This window comes from Mus musculus, chromosome 9 (assembly GCF_000001635.26).
Source record: "Mus musculus strain C57BL/6J chromosome 9, GRCm38.p6 C57BL/6J".
Lineage (NCBI taxonomy): Eukaryota > Metazoa > Chordata > Mammalia > Rodentia > Muridae > Mus > Mus musculus.
In genome coordinates this window covers 56122501-56135883 of record NC_000075.6, presented here as the reverse complement: position 1 = coordinate 56135883, position 13383 = coordinate 56122501, and the positions used below count along the sequence as shown (strand labels likewise).

Below are 13383 nucleotides of genomic sequence, written 5' to 3'. Positions count from 1 at the left end.
CCATGTACATTTTAATTATTTGGGGATATTTCAGTTCCACAGCAGCAGTATACAGCAGGATAATGTTTCAAATGCTGCTGTTGACTGCAGTTCTCATGATTTGCATGGGCTTCTATTATATGCTGCCAGATTCTAAAGGCTGTGGTATTCTGCAAACCACAGGTGCTTTCTGGAGTATTTAGAACATCTGCAGAGTACAAAGGCCTAGGGGATAGACAGTGATGGCGCTGTCCTTGACCTAAGGACTCTGAACTCCTAACACAAGAGACGCATACAAGAGCAGGAATTTTTATTAGTGCAGTAGTGGTAGTGTAAAAGAACAGGGCCCAAAGGAGACACCCAGAGAGATCAGGGACGTGGCATTGCGTAGAAGGTTTAGTGACATCACTTATGAGCTCCTGGAGGAAATGCCCAAGCATAGAAGCTAGAAGGCTCTGCAGGGGTCTTGGGGGATGGTATTTAAGACATGGTTAGACAAAGACCCTCTTTGGTCATACAGATCTTGTGCAGGTGAAACCTGACATACTGCTGGTGGTATCAAGCCTGCCTTGGTCCCTCAATCAGAGGATGGATTGGTGGGAGCCTGGTGCGACTTCCACTAGGATCATACAGTAGGGGATTATTAGGGACCATCAGAAGGAGGAAGGACTGTAAAGACGAATCTCAGATTTCCAGCCCCATCTGTCAGCTGGGGAACCAGCCAGTCACAGAAATAGAGGACAAATGCAACTATACCTAGGGCTATATGTTCATGTTCAGCGTAGGGTCTTTTAATGTTGGGTTGCCTGAATATCTTCTAAGTCTTTCTGAAATGGAGATGTGCAAAGAAGAGGCATTGAACCGAATCCTGTGGAAGCAGTACAGATGGCTCTGACTTCAGAGCTGCTGGGATTGGTGATTGGTTCCCAAACTGTGTCCCCACCCTCTGCCTGTCCATAGTAGGGGATGCTTATAACCTGTCACTGAAGCCTCCTTCCTCAGCACAGTCACTGAAGCTGTTGCTAAGAACCATTCTAAGGCTCTCCTGTCACAGGCTGGGACTGAGCCCAGCAATGTGTAGTCAGCAACATTAGTTGCTCCTTTTCCGCGTGATCCAACTAGCTCTAGAGTAGGAAGCTGCTTTGATAGTGTGCCAGGTGGTAACCCATTCCTTGAATTTGTCCAAGAAACACACTTCACATTCCTTTGATGCTTAGCTGGAGAGCATCATCTTCCCTGTGCTCTGCTGGCAGACCCAGAAGAGCCATGTTAGCCGGGAGCCGGGGAATCACTGAGTTCTTGCCCTTGCTAGCTTTACATATTATTTTCCTTGGCTTGTTGGCCAGAGCCCTTCAAATTAAACTTCTCTCTGCTTAGCACTTGCAGCCTTCGTGGTCCCACGTGGGGCAGAGGGCAGTGCTTGCTTTTCAGATTGCAAGGAGCTGCTTCTCAGTAAAGCAAAAGCTCTCCAGGGGTCTGCACAATGAAAGCACTTGGTGGAGTTAGAGCTGCGGAGACCAGGCCCTAAGCTGTTAGGTGTGTCCAGGGCTAGCTGTAGTTGAGAACCGCTGCTGCATCCTACTGCCTTTATATTTTTATTTAGAAATAAATTTCAAAGGCCATAGAAAGTTGCAAGAATAAAAACTGAAAAGCCTAATTGTCCTTTACCCGGGTGTGCCTGCTGACCTTTGCACTACTTAATGAGTCATTCCTGTCTTCACATATGTATGTTCACTCTCTCCATAGACACCGGGCCCTCAAGTACTCCAGCAGGTGTTTTCCAAAAATAGTGACTGACAATCACAAGTACGGTTGCCAGATTTGGTACCTTATAATCCTGATGAAATAATCTCCCCCTCACAGCAGTTGGCCTCACGATGGCCTTTTTGGGGTTGGGTCCTCTGCAGGTCCAGAGCCAGGCTGGAGCAGATGTTTGTGTAGCTCTCATGTCTGATCTTGAGAAATCCCATAGTTCTGTCCCAAGTGATGTTGACATAGACTACATACGGAACATACATATGTACATACAGAACATACATACATGTATCCATCCCCTTTTAAATGTTGCCTCTCAGTTTGAGCTTATCTCCTGTTTCTTCTCCTGATGAGGCTTTAGAATTCCAGGTAGCTAGAAGACAGACTGAGCTCCAGGTTCACCCCGGGTGTCACATAGGAGGGCATGAAGCCTGCCCGCCCCCACTGCCTGTGTGCTCATTGTGAGCCCCTGGTCCAGTGAGGAGATGGTGTGAACAGGAATGTTTAAAGAGTTTACTCTGTAAAGGGGCTTTACTTGCTGGAAGGAGTAGCAAGGACCCTGAAACAGCCCAGCAGAGAATGGCTTCCATCCTCAGGATCCTGCAAGGAGAAGAAGGCCTGAGGAGCCGTGGTCCTGCTGGTGCTACTGATGCTACTGGCAAAGTAGCATTAAGAAATGTAGTAAGTCTAAAAGGACATTCTGTGTCCTGTTCAGGGACATGAACAGCAGCAGTGTGGTCACAGGCTTTGGCTTTGCTCTTAATGAATCTTGTTCTCTAGACTGTCTTTTAGGCTAGACTGTGTAGATCTGCCGGTGGTTTGTGTTTGTATCACGGCCATCTTAGACAATGGTTAGCCACTGTACCAGGTGGTGACTTGCCTCTGGCTTTGCTATGGTGAGCATGTCCACCTACAACCCAGTCTCACATGGCTTCTCAACAAGAACATGATGTTCTTCGAAACATGTTAACTTTGACTATGCAAACATGAGTGGTTAGTCAAGTCAGTCCACAACTGAAGCGTCTGCTGGTGTAGCACAACACGGGAGACAAGGTTTGCCTAAACTCACTATATGGGCCAGGCTGGCCTCACACTTGCTTGATCCCCCTCCTTCCTGGGAACTGGGATTCCAGGTGTAAATATTCCGCTGGTCCTGGCCACTTGTTCTGATAAATGGGAAGCACATGGATGATAGCGGGCAGTCATAGATGAGACCTGGTGGTAGAGCCCTGTGGTTTGGCTGCCTTGGGATCTGGGCCAGGAGGATTGCAAGTTTAGGGCCTGACTAGACTACAGAGTGAGGTGAAGGCCAGTTTATGCAACTTTGTGAGACCCCATCTCAAAAAGTAAAAGGAAGATTTGAAGAACTGGAGAGATGGCTCTGTGGCTAAGTATTTGATGAGTGGCTCTTATAGACTCTTGTTCAGTTCCCAGCAGTCCTATCAGGTACAGCTGTGATGTCAGCTCCTGGGACTGAAGGTCCTCTGGCCCCCTGTCTCCCTCTCACACACAAGGAAAAATAAACAACTCATGTTGGTGCCGAGGCCTTGCTAGCATGGTGGTGTAGTTGCCAGTACCATTTACAACAGTGGTGATTACAAAGTTCAGTGTGTACAATTCCTGCGCCTGGTGTACAGTGTTTCCACCTCAATCCGAGTTTGTATTCTGTGCACAGCTATGCTCTGTTGGATGGCAGGCAGAGACCAGCATGACCACAAACAGGATGGTGGGACATTGTGCCTCAGTGCGAAGACTGCTGTTACATCACCAGTGATGGGAATTTTTCAGCTCCCTTGTCATCTCGCATGTGCCCTGTATTGTTGATGGAAACAGATGCCACATGGACAGCTGGCAGGCCTTCTGAGTCGATCTCTCACAGCGTAACACGATCCAGTTTAAACAAACCACACTAGTGCTGTACAGCCACCAAAAGCCTAGTTTCAAAGCAGTTTTCGTCCCGTGTCAGCCTTTTGTGCCTATTAAGGGTTGTAGTAATTCATTCTGTCCCCCAAAAGGTCACATTCAGTTTTCACAGATGCGACCCATTGCTTTCCAGAAAAGTTTATACCAGTGTATGTTGTCACCGGCCAGGCATATAAATGTGCATTTCTCCCACACCCTTGTTGACCCTCAGGGTGTTGGCCTGCCTTTATCTTTCTTCTATTCTGGTAGGTGGAAATGTGTATTTGGCTGTTAGTCCTGTCTCCTGAACCTTGGGCATAATCCCTTACCTCATTTGATAAGGTTTCTTCTGTTTCCTACAGATCTTAACAGTGTGTAGGCAACTTTTCTGTGAGACCTCCATGGTTTGCTAATACCTTTCCTAGTGGTTGCTCTGGGGGACAGGGGCACTGCACCTGGTTTTTAAATGTTAACCCTGTATCCAGCATCCTTGCCAATCTTGAAAACAGTTGTGTGTTTTCCATGGCTGTCTCTTGTTTCTTTGGGGTCTCCTAAGGTTGCTCCAGAGGGACCACTGAGTTTAACCACTAACTTTTAGAGGGGAGGGTGACTCATACAGACCATGGGTATGAGACAGACATGGTATGGTAAGGACAGACATGGGTATGAGAACACAGGAGAAGCGTCCTAAGGGCCTGACAGACACCTGGTGGAAGGACACTCCTGGTTTGAGGCAGGAGAGTGGTACCACACAGTGTTTTCAAATTTGGAGAGAGAAGCCTAGCCAAGGCCCATTAACCAGGAGGTTCTTGACTGCATATCGGAATCACCAGGAACATGTTTGGAATACAGGTTGCACTGCACAGTTCCCTGAGCGGCCTGTTGGTCCAGTGGGTGAACCTCAAGTGCAGCTAGAGGCCAACTGAGCATTATCCCTTGGCCCTGTGGTGGGCTCTGCTGAGCAGGGTTGGAACAGCCCCATCCCTGTGATCTCAACAGCCTGAGGCACCTGAGGGCACTGTATGTGGTGACCTTTTAGGAGCCATGGTGGGAAGTAGCCAGACCATGGAGTAGGTCACGCTAAGCTGGCTTGGCCCAAGAGCAGCTAGGGGAAAGTGGTTAAGGGTTAGGTGCTGGGCACCAGCCGTGCTGCTGATGTCGGTCCCCACTGGGAAACGTGCTGAATGAGCTGTTGCTTCTTCCCACAGCCAAGATCCAGAGGTGTGAGCCCGGCCATAAAAAGTGACACCCCCTTGCTTTTAATTAGTGTTTGACCAGTTTAACACTTTGAAGTCGTGCCTTGCATAAGACCTGTTGAACCCCTCCTACTGGTGATGGATATTCAGGGATAATTGAGGCTTGCCCGAGACTGCCTGTGGGTGAGCTGCTTTAGAGCCTGATGCTCTGACAGGAGAGGCCACATTCTTCTCTCTGCTGCTCTCTGTCTTTGAGCCACCCTCCCTCTGACACGACAGGGAGATGCTGTAGTTATTTATATACACAGTTATGCCAGCCCCTCCTCCATCTGGCATTGACCCCCTGTGCACTGACGTTGTGACCTGATGCACAGCAGATGCAGGAAGCTTATGTGGCCTTCTTCCCCCTGGTATATAGATTGTGATCCCTGGGTCTCTTTCCTTTCTCTGGATGCCTGGAGAGCAGGCTGTTACCTATCGCACACTGCTTACCCATCATCCACTGCAGCCTACTGACACCGCAGTACCTGTCAGAGAGATGATGAATTTCTAGGCCAAAGGTTTTTAAAAATCTTTGCAGTGGAATGGGATGATCAATCAAGATGACAAGGTATTTTCTAAGAATAAAAAAAGCTCTGATAGAGAACTTTCCACTCTTCCCTCTTTACTACCAAGAGTCAATCTGCTTGCTTGTTCTGCCTGCCCCAGGTCCCCTGCTCCACCTAGGGAAGACCTGCCCACCTGGAAAGGTCAGAGTTTGCACACCTCTCCTCTTCCTCTCCCTCTCCTCTCTCCCATCCATTTGCACACTCCAGACACTACTATTGCCATTCATTTCTCTGTTCACCTGTGTTCTCTAGTCCAGTGGCCGCTTTGCAGACAGCCTTCATCCTGTAGTTGGAACCATCCCCTGACCCCACTGGCCATGTGCCGCCCTGGAAGAGTGAGGTCAGGGCACCTTGGCAAGCACCAGCCCTGTGACTGTCAGGTGCAGGAGTCTGGTTGGGCCCAGCAGGGTAGGACAAGGGTGCCCGGGGCACTTTGGTTTTCTGGACCAAGCAGGTTTGTTGTAGCCAAGTCTTTTATTTGCAAATTTTGCTGTCCTTCAAGGGAGGGGACCAAGCCCTGGATTAAGTCACTCTCCAAATATCCCTGTGTGGATATTTGATGTGTCACAGATGGGTGTGGTGTTTGGTCACCTCACAGGATGTTCATGAGAAGGAAAATGACATTTCCAGTCAACATCAGCCTGGTTCTTTCCAGTCGCTCAAAGCCTTTTCCCATTCTGTCTGCCACATACTGTGCCAAGAAGCAGTGATGGCAGACGCCTCAGAACAGCTAGCCTGATCCTCAGCCCCAGAGCCTTGGTTCCAGGCAATCTGCTGCCTGGACCCAGCCTGTAAAGTGCCCTCATGTCTGAGATGGATAAGAGAGCACAACCCAAAGGCGGCCCAGCCTTGTCAATCTGCATGGTTGCTTAGCCAAGCCTGCCTTTCTGCTCCGGTGAGGATCAGAGAATGGAGATGCATTGGTGATGAACATGGAGGAGCCTTGCAGCAACCCCCTCCTCCCCCCTCTCTAGACCATACTTGCTCACAGTTTCACCTCTGGCTGCTGACATTTGCCTGGTACATGGTTAGGCCTCTATTGCTGGCTTCCAGGTGGGCAGGCAGGGAAGCCACGGGCCCACAGCTGGTTCCTGTGAGGTAGGCACAGACATGACGGGGTCGTGTCAAGGAGGAACACTGAGGGCTGTGTGCCGCCTCCAGAGCCACCAGCACTTTCTCGTCCCCAGCAGTCTTCTTATCCCCTATGTTCTTATGTATGCTCAGACATTTGCCTTCTGGCAAACGTGGCTGCTGCCGCCTCTCCACATCCTTCTGTGCCCCACTTCCCTGTCACAGGATGCCTCATCTCATTGTGGCCCTCCTGAGCCCCTCTCACTTGCATCTTCCTGGCTGTCCCAAGTATGAATGTAGCTCTGGCAGCCTGGGAGCTTCGGGCACCTGGGTCGAGGCCTCTCCTCTGTCCCTGGCTGAGACTGGGCCTGACTGCTCCTGTTAGTGGCAGAGCTCTGTTCTCCCAGCCTCTGTATACTCTGGCTCTCTGGATCGAGGCCCTGGACACTGGGTAAGAGAAAAGGACCCCAGCAAAGGAAGAATGTGCCGCTTTACTCCTTCTGGGAGACATTTATTGAGAGTAGCCAGCACCCAGCCCATTCCCAGCACCACCGGGCTTGGTTCTGGCCCCGTGAGGCCTGGGCGGTGATGGAAAGAAACAGTCCTGACCTCACAGTCAGGGCGGAGGTATGTGGAGACTGCTAGCCTTTCCTCAGAGCTTCTCCAAGTACGACCCAGGGACAAAGCCACGTTGTCCGTTCCGCTCCACAGTCCACCAGCCATCCTCCCCTTCCAGGATGACCGCCAGGATGTCTCCCGCGGAAATGTCCAGCTCATCAGAATTCTGGGCAAGAAATGGCAAGTGTGTGAGATGGGAGGAGCCACCAGGACGGGGTGCTGTGCTCTGCGGCCCCCACTTTGGCAGTGCATGTTTGTCTCCCAGGGCAAGCAGTCTGCTGAGTCATGCTAAGGCCTCCAGAGTGGTTCCTTTGCAGATAGACAGGCTGTGGGGTTTCCCCAAAGGCACTTGGCCTCCTAACAAGCTCAGGTTGTCATGGAGACCTCCCATCCTGGACTTCTCTCACTGCTCCAACCACTGCAGCTCCTCAGAAGTGCTTGTCACAACGTAAGGGCAAGCTCTAGACAAATCACACAGCAATCTACTGCTACCTGAGTACCCTGTTACTGTCCAGGTCTGTACCCCTGAATGTGACCTCAGTACAGCCCCATCTAGCTTGCCTACATGTCTGCCTATATGTGTGGGTGTATTAGCCCAAGTTCAGGGCCTGCCTTCCAGGTCTACCCCTACCCCCTTAAGCCCAGGGCTTGTGTTGGACTTCAGTCCATCTCAAGCACAGATGCTCTGTGGGTGCCCTGCCCACCTTTCTCCAAGGATGTCAGGAAATAGTTCCAGGGCAGCTCAAGGACTCATTTTTGGTCATTGTGCACAAGGCCTGATCTATCCACAGCAGATCCTGGTCCAGCAGATGTCCACTGAACTATTCCAGTCTCTGGTGCTATGTAAGTGCTCACGCCCCAGGCGTGCTCCCAGGCACAAGGGGAAGCCCTCACCTGTGCGGTGTAGTCGTAGAGTGCCCGGTAGTCCTGGGCTGATGAGTTAAGGTTTCCCTGGGTCGCCTGCACTTCGATGGATGCGTAGACCAACTCATTCCGCTCAGGGGTGGGAGTCAGAGTCTCTGTGGAAGCTGAGAGCAGGATGAGGCCCGAATCTGAGACTGCTGGGGTGGGGCTTAATCCTACACCATCCACACTCTTGGACAGAATACCTTTTCCCTCTGGGACATTAGTGTTCCATCAATGCTATACAGGAGTCCTCTCATCCCCACTGGTGGGAGACATGTCCCCTCTCCCATTAGCCCTTCCCCCTTATTTACCAGCAGGAGCAGAAGGTGTGGTCTTGGGACTTCCATGTAGCAGCCCAGAGAACCTGGTGGTAGGGAGGAGAGAAGAGGGGTAGGCCTTGCCTTACCTCACTGGAAGCAAAGGGGATAATTGGGAATTCTCAGCGCTTCAGGACCTCTGCCAACCTGCTACCACCACAGGCCTCCATGGCAGCAGGCCTCCCCACAGCCATTCCTGATAGTCCCTTCGTTCTCAGCATCCTCTCCTCCCATGGTCACTCTCCTGGTCATCTCCGCACCTGCAGCCAGCAGGGCCCCATCCCCACCAGATCCCCAGCCCCAGGCTCTGTGGGGAGGAGGAAGCTACCTTTAAAGTTCAGCTCCCACATATCTTGCCAGGCCCAGCCAGTGTGGGCCAAGCAAGTCGTCTTTTCCTTGGCTGCGCAATGACTAGGCCAGGTCACCCACAGGACACAGAACTAGGGCCTTGGCACCTGACTACAGCCAGGCCAGGGAGATGGCCCTCTAAAAGCCTGGTGAATCCAAATGTCTGGGCTTTGGGCCATTCATAAGCCACCTGGAAGTCACCCGTGCTACCTCTCAGTTAAGACACTACCCTGCCTCTCAGTAGGGCCAGACAGACAAGGAAGCCAGAGTGGGCACTTGCCCGGGACTCTCCGCATAGCCGTTGGTGAATAACTGGAGTGTGAGTAATTAGTACTTGGATGCTCTTGGACCCGGGGCGCTCTGACGGTAGTTTGATCCTGGACTATCTCAATGGGATGGCCAGCTTCTGAACAGGGTACCAGACCCACAGGAGCTGTTCAGCCATGAGATGTGGAAGTCAGGCTGACCCCGCGGCTGTGTCCTGATCATATGCAGTTCATCGGGTGCTCACCTCTTTATCACACCACAGGAGGGCTGGACGCTAGGGCTGCCAATCAGTGGGGTCACCTCCCTGTCATAGTAGTTCTGATAAGGCACCGGAGCTGCAGAGAGCAAATGCATGAGGCCAAGAGCAGCGAGGACCTCGTTCAGAGGACCACCTGCCTCTGCCACCCCATGCAGGGATTAAAGGCATGGAACACTGTGCCTGGCTTTTTTTTTTTTTAAAGATTTTGTTTTAGCCGGGCGTGGTGGCGCACGCCTTTAATCCCAGCACTCGGGAGGCAGAGGCAGGCGGATTTCTGAGTTCGAGGCCAGCTTGGTCTACAAAGTGAGTGCCAGGACAGCCAGGGCTACACACAGAGAAACCCTGTCTCGAAAAACCAAAAAAAAAAAAAAAAAAAAAAAAAAAGATTTTGTTTTATTAATTTTAATTATGTATAGATGTGTGTGTATTCATGTGGAAGCCAGAGGTGTTAGGTGCCTGGTGTGGGTGCTGGGAACTGAATGGGTTCTCCAGAAGAGTAGAACTACCCTGTGCCCCAGCCTGGGCCTGGTCTACCTCCATCCAGTAGGGAAGTGTGAACCACCCGAGCCTGGCCTGGTGTAGAGCTAGCCAGACCTGGCTGTGGACACTAAGCTGCCCTCAGGCAGGGCCTTACCTGGGGGCTCTCTGCCAGTGCTCTTGGACTGGATGAAGCCATTGATGTCACCTTCCACATCACAGCCCTCAAGGGTCAGCCGCACTTCCTCATAGAGCTGGGGGTAGGGGTGAGCAAAGGCTGTGTTCAGGCTTCGCCCCAATGTCAGCCTGACTCCCAGCCTTACTATAGTCCTGCCACTGACTCTGAGCCAGAGGGACTGAGGAGAGGCCTCGGCTCACTCCTGTCCTCCGAGGTCCACACTTTAACCTGCCTTCAGATGAAGAAACACAGGAAAGTGACCTGCTATCTTGGTAAAGCTGGGCTTTGGGCATGGGAATATCTAGAGACCACACTTTCTGCTGACACGAGAAAGCCACCAGGATCAACTAGCCAAGGGCAGGAGGGGTCAGAGGTGCCCCTAAAGCACCCAGAACCAGAGCTCCTGCTGTAGGTGGTAGCCCCCCCTAACCTGGGGTATGATGCACTATGGCCATCCCTGAGTATTGGATTTTATAAGGCGAGAGAGGGAGGAAGAAGTACCCTGGCCATCCCTGAGAGAGGGAGGGGGGTGAGGGAGGGGTGTAAGAGAGCCTGGAGCAAAGCCCCTCCACCCCCAGCAAGTCTCTGCTGTGTTGGGGAGAATAGATGGACACAGCCCTGAAGGGACGTAGGAGGAAAAGGCAGAGGCGGGGGACCAGAGAAGCGCGCTGTTCCCATGCTGGAGGCCAGGCCAGAGGCCATGTCAGACTGCTCTGTGTGAAGTGCAGAGGTGGGGGACACTGAGCTTGCCATGCTGCCCTCCCTCCCCTCAGCACACACCTCATCATCCTTGACACACTGCATGGAGAGCTGGTTACAGTGCACCCACAGGGCATTGCGGAGGATGGTGAGCCGGTCAAACTCCTGCAACTGGAAGGCCTAGTGAGGAGAAAAGGGAGAGAACTAACTATGGGGCCAGGCCTGGCAGCCCACCACCACCGCTCAGCTAGGTGACCAGTGCAGAGCACCCTGCTGCAGCCAAGTCTAAAGCAAAGGCAGCCCAGAAGATCCCCACCCAGAGCGGCTGGAAGGAGGCTAGACTGTTAGGAATGCCTGTTTGCATCTCCATCGGTCCCTGTCCTAGAATGGAGGCTGGGGGAAGCTCGTGAAAGGTACAGGACTCTGCCCTGGTCTTGACCATCAGTAGGTCCCAGGGTGGAACAAAGGGATCCAGGGCATAAGGCCAGATAGTATGGGGAGAGACCCAGCAGGTGTCAAGTGGAATGAGGGAGTGTCTCCCCAGCCCCAGCTCCAGCCCCGTGCTCCCCCGCGCCCCGCCACAGGTAGGAGGAGCTTGTGGAGGAGCAGGCTGCTTGCTGGGCCACTTGCCTCACAGGTAGTCCGGTGCTCCTGCTCCCACTCGGTCCTCGCTCTCTCCAGTTGTTCGATATTTTGCCTGTACACTCTTTCTACAAACACAGGGGAGCCTTCGGCAGGCCTGGTAGCCTGGATCTCCTCTAACAGTTTCCAAGACAGTTCCGTCCTCTGTCCTTCACTCCTCCAGAGACCCACCCAGCACAACCTCCCCAAGTCCCGGGAGTCCCCTCCCCGGGGGCCTGGCTAGCTGTTGGTCACCACACACAGCCACCGCACCGCCCTTCCCACTTCCCCACTATGCTGTGAGCTCCAGGGGCTGGAGCAGAACTCAATATGCAGAGGTGTTACTCCACTTTACAGATGGTAAACTGAGACTCAAGGAGGGCACCTCTATAAGCTGTTGTGCTACAAGATAGCAAGCTGAAGTTATGACTTGGTCTTGTGGCACCTGCTGAGGGAGGAGCAGATGTTGGAGAGGTGGAACAGAGGGAAGAAGGATGCCATCCTGGGATGGGAGGATGGGGGGGGTGGCCAAATGCTGGCATCAGGCAAAGGACAGGAGCCAGGAAGGCTGAGTGTGAGCGTTTGTCATTTTGAGCTAGATGAAGGGATGTGGCCCTGTGGATCTGAGGCTCTGAAACCCAGTGGCTTAGATTCAAATGCTGTCAGCACCACTTAGCAGCTGTGTGACATTGGGTAGCTTATCTACGTGCTTTGGGTGCCCGGTTCCTTATGTTATGGCTGTGTGCAGTGGCTAAGGAGGAATGGTCTCTGGAGAGCACGCCTGGAGAGGCACACAGTGGACAGTGCTAGCAGGTGGGACAGCACCGTCTGGAGGAAGAGGACCGGCTAGGCTGCCAGACAGTCTGGGAAGGTGGCCAGGGCTACGTACCTGCCTCTGTGGCTGACTCCTTGCACTGCTTGGCTTTGTTCTGGCTCTGAGGAGACAGGAGAGGGACACTGAGTCCAAGCCCAGGAATCCTAGCCTCAGAGCTACTCAGAAGTGACTGGCACCCTCCCTGGCCACCATCCGGAATCAGAGTATGGATGGGTGAATTCTATCATTCACCAGCAGCCTTACTGCTGAGGGGCTCAGGCCGGTTCCACAAGGGGGAAATAAAAGCAGAAGCCTGCAGACCACCAGGAAACACAGAGAATGTAGATGCTATGTGTCCTCTTCTGCATCGCTGCGCAGAACCTGGACTATGGTCAGCCTGGATTCAACTCACCCACAGCCCTCTGCCCTCTCAGTCTCAGCTCTGGTCTGTAACAGGTACTATGTTTAAGGGCCTCCCCTCCCACCCTCACCCCCACACTATACACACCTTTTCTACTTGCTTCTGGTGGCCATTGGCACTCACACGCTCGAAGGCCTGCTCAGCATCATCTGCATCCCTGCACTTCTGGTCATATGCCTTCTTGGACTGAAGGTGTGGAGAGGCGTGTCTGCAGGGCTGCATGCCCCAGTGTGGGAGGCTCCCTAAGCCCAGACTCCCTTCCCGGGGGTGGGGACTTTGGTAGAATTGGCATCACTCCCAGGGACAGAGATGCAGAGGCTGAAGCACGTTCCCATGGAGACTCGACTCGGCCCTGTCTTCTATACTGCCCTGCCCTCTCATGTGTCCCATATCCCTGCTACTCTGGGCTCCTCAGATGACTGGATCACTCATGGACTCCTGCGTGTGGGACTGTCCCTCTGTTCTTCAGGCAAGGCACTGAGGGGCTTGTGATGATAAATAGGTCCTGGGCCTCGAGCACAGCCCCCAACAGGCCGATACATATAATGAAGAAAGGTCTGAGGCAAGCCTGTCCCAGAAGTCCAACCCAGGACTCTCAGAGGGACTTCCAAGGCCCTCCCGTTTACCTCCATGGTCTTCTTGTAGAGCGACAACTTGCTCTTCTGGACACGGTCCATGATGGCCTCATACTGCAGGAGACATGAGGCTCTGAGCTGGGGGCTCTGGCCTCAAAACGCTTCCCTAGGCCAAGAGGATGGGTTGTCCTTGTCCCTGGGACATGACACCCTCTGAGCTCATTCATAAATGCGTGTGTGTCTGTGTTGTGTGTGTGTCTGTGTCCACCCTCTTCTAGAGACACCTCCTTCAAAATAATACCAGCCAGGTATTTAATCCCAGCACTTGGGAGGCTGCGGCAGGAGGATGTCTATGAGTGTGAGGCCAGCCTG

The 13383-nt window shown here is 52.7% G+C and overlaps 1 protein-coding gene across 6 annotated transcripts in view; it reads right to left on the bottom strand.

Moving 5' to 3' along the window:
* Positions 1-6993: 6993 nt before the first annotated feature.
* Positions 6994-13383, bottom strand: part of Pstpip1 (proline-serine-threonine phosphatase-interacting protein 1) — a 50446-nt gene continuing 44056 nt past the window's right edge. For 4 of the 6 annotated variants that reach the window (XM_011242677.3, XM_006510865.3, XM_006510866.3 and 1 more), the window contains 10 exons: positions 13063-13125; positions 12524-12622; positions 12091-12136; positions 11211-11290; positions 10662-10760; positions 9861-9957; positions 9212-9302; positions 8347-8399; positions 8024-8157; positions 6996-7295 (listed from right to left, as the gene is read on the bottom strand). In XM_011242677.3, the coding sequence (XP_011240979.1) occupies positions 7164-7295; positions 8024-8157; positions 8347-8399; positions 9212-9302; positions 9861-9957; positions 10662-10760; positions 11211-11290; positions 12091-12136; positions 12524-12622; positions 13063-13125 (894 nt within the window). In that variant the 3' untranslated portion in view covers positions 6996-7163. Of the gene's footprint in view, positions 7296-8023; positions 8158-8346; positions 8400-9211; positions 9303-9860; positions 9958-10661; positions 10761-11210; positions 11291-12090; positions 12137-12523; positions 12623-13062; positions 13178-13383 lie in introns of all 6 variants that reach the window. The other 2 variants (NM_011193.3, XM_006510868.2) reach the window with 2 other exon arrangements.